Source organism: Penaeus monodon, chromosome 4 (genome assembly GCF_015228065.2).
Source record: "Penaeus monodon isolate SGIC_2016 chromosome 4, NSTDA_Pmon_1, whole genome shotgun sequence".
NCBI lineage: Eukaryota > Metazoa > Arthropoda > Malacostraca > Decapoda > Penaeidae > Penaeus > Penaeus monodon.
Window position 1 is genome coordinate 4,846,110 of NC_051389.1, and position 6,699 is coordinate 4,852,808.

At 38.2% G+C, this 6,699-nt stretch overlaps 1 protein-coding gene across 1 annotated transcript in view; it reads right to left on the minus strand.

Annotated features, from left to right (window-relative positions):
* Positions 1–226: 226 nt before the first annotated feature.
* LOC119568924 overlaps positions 227–6,699 on the minus strand; it is a 7,101-nt gene continuing 628 nt past the window's right edge. The window contains 11 exon segments of the mRNA XM_037917325.1: positions 227–752; positions 991–1,148; positions 1,430–1,643; positions 1,777–2,019; positions 2,021–2,867; positions 3,164–3,270; positions 3,480–3,565; positions 3,713–3,840; positions 4,549–4,830; positions 5,189–5,662; positions 5,963–6,064. Of these exon segments, the coding sequence (XP_037773253.1) occupies positions 513–752; positions 991–1,148; positions 1,430–1,643; positions 1,777–2,019; positions 2,021–2,867; positions 3,164–3,270; positions 3,480–3,565; positions 3,713–3,840; positions 4,549–4,830; positions 5,189–5,662; positions 5,963–6,064 (2,881 nt within the window). The 3' untranslated portion in view covers positions 227–512.

Consider the following 6,699-nt stretch of genomic DNA (forward strand, 5'->3'; position numbering starts at 1 on the left):
TGACAGGTGGTCAAAATACATAATTTATCAATGGACAGAATATAGATAATTCTTTCTAATACTAATGAACACAAAAAAATCAGGAAAGTGACACCAAGAAAAACAGAGAGACAAAGACTATATATATCACAACAATATAATATACAGCAAGAAAACAAAGGTATGGTTGGGCAGTGCAATTGAAAATATTTAATAGAAAAAAAAAAAATAATAATAATAATAATAAAAAAAATAAATAAAAAAAAAACTCCAGACCAGAGTTATTTTATGACAGCAATCAGACTGAAAATTTATCAGCATATACTATAAATTCAAATACCAAATATATCATATTAACATTAAGTATAGTTTGATCCATAACAACAGACAATATTTGTTCCATGAATACTGCTTTGGTAGCATTACAAATAAATTATAGAAAAACAATATAATATATCAAAGATGTCTTTAATAGTACAAAGTTCATTTCATCATCTAAAATAGTGTTCATGTTAGGAGTGTGATACCCCAAATTACAAGTTTCCCTTCCAAACACTTCCCCCTTCAGTACTACATACAACCTTGGAAGTATAAGGATCAACAGATAAACCGGTAGTATTTGCCAAACTGTTCACATGACAGTCTTTTAGATGAGTCTGGGATGAAGTTGTGCCATTTTCATTTCCAAATGTTGACATGCTGAAATTGGTTGAGTGCAGGCTACCAGTTGCATATCCTGTATCCTGTGATGGCACTTCCCCACTCACATTCACCTGCAACAGAGCAACAATAATAAATCTCTCTTGTTCACACTCTGAGGAAAAATATATGAACATTAAAATATTCATATCTTGATTTACATACATGACTTAGGTAGTCCCTACCTGAATCAGAAAATACATCTCAAAACCTTGTATTGTCTTCCCTTTCTGCTCAAAAATGAAGAGTATATAAACTAGCAAATAATAAAAAATTTCAATGAATTCCCTTGTCTGAAAATACAATATTTACCTCAAGAGAGTCAGTTTCCATGTCACACACTGACGAGGCCCTACGGAGGGTGGTGGTGGTACGGGGCTGCTGTAGGGACTGGCTAACATGTCTTGTGCTCGAAGTTAAGCCTAGTCTTTCATCATCTATCATTATCTCTTCTTCAATGCAGCTTTTTCCTGACATTGGTATAATATGTTATTCTATGGTAAATAGTTCTGCAAATCAATAATCTGAGTAAACACTCCTACTGCACCAGCTGAAGGAGTGACACAAAATTGGCAGGATGAAAGGTTATTGCTGATGTCAAGGAAAGTTTACAAATGATTAAAAATTAATTAGTCCCTTCTGACTTTACAAAAACAATCTGATAAAATTACATGAGGCACCTTAAAAAGGATGATAATGGTATAATACTTTACAACAGTGAGAACAATACTGACAAATAACAGAAACATACCGTCTATATCAATGCTCATATGAGTTGACTGTGACAAGCTGAAATGAGATTTGGGTTGAGACCTCAAGTGATGATTCTCTTGGTGTGGCAGGAACATGAGGGACCTACAAAGGATAGGTGAGAGTGGAGGCGAAGAAGAAAATCTCTTTCTTGGTGTGTCCATTGCAAGAGGACTATTGCCATCTTCCCGGATAGGACTAGAAGAGAAGTGACCCTGGAAGAAGAAATAGTAGTTCAGTTATTATTTCAAGGAAAACTTATGTAATTATAATAGTCTGAAACTTTAAATTTATATTTACTTAGTGAATGAGTCTTTTCTCTTTATGTAAATTGTTAAGTAGACTAACCGAACTGCTCCTTTGCTCAACAGCTGTCTTTACAGGTGTTTTCTGCTGATTTTCATCAGATTCCTTAATTAAATTCTCCTTCTTTTCTTTTGACTCTTGTTTCCATATCTGATCTTGTTCTGGTGCTTCACAATTTATCTCGGATGAAGTTTCATTACATGGAATATTGTTTAAGATCCTGCATGGTGAAGGTATTTTCTTAATCTTTGGTGTAGTTCTCAAACAGTCACCACAGTTCTCCTTTGTCAATTTGTCTTTCAATAGCACCACCATGACTAGTTTCACTGCTTAAATTGGAGCCTGTAACACATTCATGAATATTCTCACAGCTTTTGTCTTTACTACATGAATCCTGGCACTTTACAGAAAACTCTAAACTTTGTTGTAATCTCATTGTAAAGTATGAACTCTGTAAGCAACCTGAACGTGGTGAAACTGGCAGCATCTCCTCATTGTGTAAAACTGAATCTGAGTATAATGCTGTGTGGAAAGGCAAACTACAGGATGGACTGTCCTTGGCACTTGTTTCAGTACATGATACAGCATGGTCTTGACTGGAAGAAACTCTAAAAGATGATAGGGGCTGTCCTAGAACTGGATCATGAAAGGAAGTATCTTCACTGATGTGAGATGATGCAGAGATGAACACGTCTCTGGGACTTGGAATAGAAATGTACTGATGGCAATGAATGGGCGATACATCTGGAGAGGTGACAATTACTGGCCCTTCGCTGCTTTGCTGAGCTTGAACCGGAGACAGATTTGGCGAACATTGTATCATGGGACTATCTCTCTCATTCTTATCTGGCCTCCTGAAAGCAAATGGCTCACTGAAGAGCTTGTCACTCGGCAAGTATGACATGCAGGATGGTGGTGTTGGTGGAGGATGCCTGGCCAACTGTGGGTCCTTGCTGGAGGTTCCTATCTCGCCACGATTGATGATGGTTCCGCACCACAACAGATTTCTGTGATCATCTTCCTCTTCACTTATAATGGGTACTTCATCCTCATCGTCTAAAGGTAAAGGAACAGTGGGCGAAGGTGGTCTACTGTCTGGGTCTGGGGTATCTGCACCACGAGGACTACACATCCTGTAGGGAGTGATTTTGAAAATCATGATAAAGGCAGAAATATTGCTATCAGCAATATTTGTAATGACAATGGGAAAATAATGAGGGTATTCTATGGAAAGGAAAAACTAGAAAAATGTTGAAAGTTTTTACAGCATCATCTTAACATCAAATTTTTAAGGTATTAACAGTAAAAGACAGGAAAAAATCAAATATGTGTGTGTGTGTGTGTGTGTGTGTGTATTTATGCATGTATTTATGCGTGTATTTATGTATGCATGTTATTTGCCCATATGAAGTGGGATGGAACCACATACGGTGTAGCATTGAGCAATTCGTCTTGGCTAAAGAGCAGCTTCCGGCGCAGTGTTGTGTTGTTGAGACTTGTCCCTTCATCTTCACAGCCACCCTGCCAGAACTGGTCCTGAAATGTTAATCAACTTGATCATCTAGTTTTTGACACCTACTGAGAACTTGTGTTTGCATGTAAGAGGCTCTTACAAGTAAACCACATCAAAGATGAGAACAGATCTTACATTTAACCAAAATAAATTATCTCATAGTTTGATTTACATTCCTCTGAATTTCTGAATCCTCTTTTTTGTCTATGGAAAAGAAAGCCCATGAACAAACCTGTGTAAATGTACAGAAGGGTTTTAATGCTTCCTCCACAGCTTCTGGTAAGACAGGAGGAATTGACAGCTCTGTTTGGCACCAAACTGTAAAGTGAAGAAAATGTTTTACATAATATCTTATCAAGCATTATTCCATTGAGTTTGAAATTCAAAATTATTAAATGTCTCAAGGTAAAACGGCTGTAGCTGGAAACTTAAAAGTCAAACACACAGACTTGACAATAAACTTACCTGTATTAGTTCGAGGTGTTGGTTGACTAGATACTGGGTGGACTGGCGTGCATACCATCTGGAGAAGGTTAACAGACTTCTGGCTTCCAGTCCAAGGACTTGGGACAACAGAGTGATGGTTAAAGAACCTGCAAGAGAAGAAAGTGATATGCTACTTTTCCTAAAATAAAGGAATTGGTACAGCAACAAGGCCATAAATAATATGAACCTATACCTCACATGTACAAACACACACATACATACACATATATATTTGAACTCAGGAGTACATATTCATCATGCACACACACACACACACACACACACACACACACACACACACACACACACACACACACACACACACACACACACACACACACACACACACAGACACACACACACACACACACACACACACACACATATATAAAAACACTAATACCAGTGGCTATACTTTATAATGGCCAAGTTGTTCAGGCTAGGACTACCCCGTGAAAAATTTTTCTGTTAGTAACCTGAAAACCAATTAGAATATCTTTTTGAACAATCATCCTTTAAAGGAGAAATTAATAGTAATTCTACATTATTACAGGATAATGTTTAATAAATGAAACATTCCAGAAAATGAACTAAAAATACTCACAAAACCATAATTTTTGAAGCTTCTAAACCACATAACTCTCCTGTTTTCTCTTTTAAATTTTGATTATACTACTGGACTGCTTATAAAAAAGAAAAAAAGAAAAGAAGAAAGAAAGGAAAAAAAAAAAAATATATATTATATATATTTTTACTATGGCAGGAAGGAATATGACCATTTAAAATTATAACGATGATAAAGGCCAAGCACTAACCTATCAATGGCATCCTGTGCCTGGCGTTCGTAATCGGGGTCGTGCTGAATGTCCGCCTGGTTGTAGGGCGAAGTTTCAATGTTCGCAGGATGTAATACCGCCAGCTGATCTATAGACCAGTGGAAGTTGCTGTCTACCTTCTGACTAGGGGATACAACTTGGCGAAAGAGCGACGGGCTTACGGCAGGCAGGTGGAGACACTCGGCAGCCACCTCAAATGGGTTGACCTGGTGGTTAGGTTTACGACGTTGTGGTGTCATGACTCCTCGGCAGTCACCCGTTCTGTTGTCGAAAGGACTATATTTTAGGAGCATGTACCAAGAGAAATACAGGTTAAAATGCCAATAACTGAAGAGTAGAGAAAAATAGCTGGCATTATCATAAAACATGGTCTTTACAGTGAGACTGTGAATACTATATGTTTTCACAGTCTCACCATAAAGACCATGTAAATTTTTATTAATGTACATTAAATTGATATTCAAGAAACACTATATTTACATGCCGTAAATAATATCAGATCTGCAGTTTTTGAATAGGCCAACTTTGAAAAACTGCATTTTAAGAGATACAACTGATGCATAGTTCATACTCCAAATTAATTAATTAAATAAAAATAATGATAATAACAATATTTTACTTTTTGAATCTCTCTGACGGAGTTAAGAATATGGGTCTATCCGAGGGTGGAGGTGTTGGAGTCGACTTGGAAGGGGTAACCATCGGCCCAAAGTGACTCAAGCTGCTGACGTTGCCATGGCTGATCTTGCTGCTGCTACAGCTGGTGGAGGTGCTGGGAGTGCTCTTGCAGTTTCCTTTCTCTCCTGATGCTGCTGCTCCCCCTTTTGCATTCTCCTTCTCAAGAGCACTTCCTCTGTCCAGTTTGGCTTCTAGGGTGGCTAAATCCTCACCCATGTCTTCTCTTGGGAACTTGCTTTTCTCAGCGGAACCCCCCTGGCCACGGATTCCAAGGCCGCACCCTGACTCCACTGGGTCACTCTGGCTGACCATAGACGGGGAGGAGGTGACGACCTGGTGCGTCTCCCAGATCAGAGGATACACAAAAGGTGATGACTCATCTTTCTTTGTATCTTCACTGGATGATGCATTTGACCTGAAATTCATGGAGAGGTTAAAGCATTACCACTGCATTATCAGTTGGTGTGTTTTGTGTACTCAGGCAAACAACACAGACTCTAATACTATTCTACAACCTCCATTTCTTGCAGCTATGTTCATATATAAACAAGTCTCTTGTAACTATATACATTTATTTTATTTACCTAATCTAGTCTCTGACCCTACCATAAAAACAATGATTCATTCTTTCAAAGTTTTGAGGTAGTAATCTTGAACATTTTGTATCACAGATGAAACATAAATACAATTATCTACCATTTACTCCACAACTTACTTCATTCTGGAGCGAAATCCACTGTTTTTTGCTTGTTTCATGGAAGGGTTTATATTTTCTTCATTTTCAGTTTCTTCTGGTATTACTCGACATCTATGATATCTGTAAAGAAGAAAGTATTAAGGATAGGAAACAGGGAAGAAAAGAGAGAGAGAGAGAGAGAGAGAGAGAGAGAGAGAGAGAGAGAGAGAGAGAGAGAGAGAGAGAGAGAGAGAGAGAGAGAGAGAGGGAGAGGGAGAGGGAGAGGAGAGAGAGAGAGAGGAGAGAGAGAGAGAAGAGAGAAGAGAGAGAGAGAGAGAGAGAGAGAAGAGAGAAGAGAGAGAGAGAGGAAGAGAGAGGAGAGAGAGAGAGAGAGAAGAGAGAGAGAGAGAGAGAGAGAAAAAGAGAGAGAAAGCAAGAAGAGAGAGAGAGGAGAGAGAGAGAGAGAGAGGAGAGAGAGAGAGAGAGAGAGAGAGAGAGAGGGAGAGGAGAGGGAGAGAGAGAGAGAGAGAGAGGAGAGAGAGAGAGAGAGAGAAATAGATTGGTAGTTAGATAGATAGAGGAAGCAAAATAAATAGATGGATAGATAGAGAGCTAGAGAGAGAAGAGAGAAGAAAGAAGAGAGGAAGAGCAAAAGAAAGAGAAACAGACAGACAGAAAAAGCAATATTTTCTTGCTTTCCAAAGTAAAATAATACAGTCCTATGTTAGTTATACAAAATTTATAAATAAGGATTGGCATTACATTGTCCCCATTAA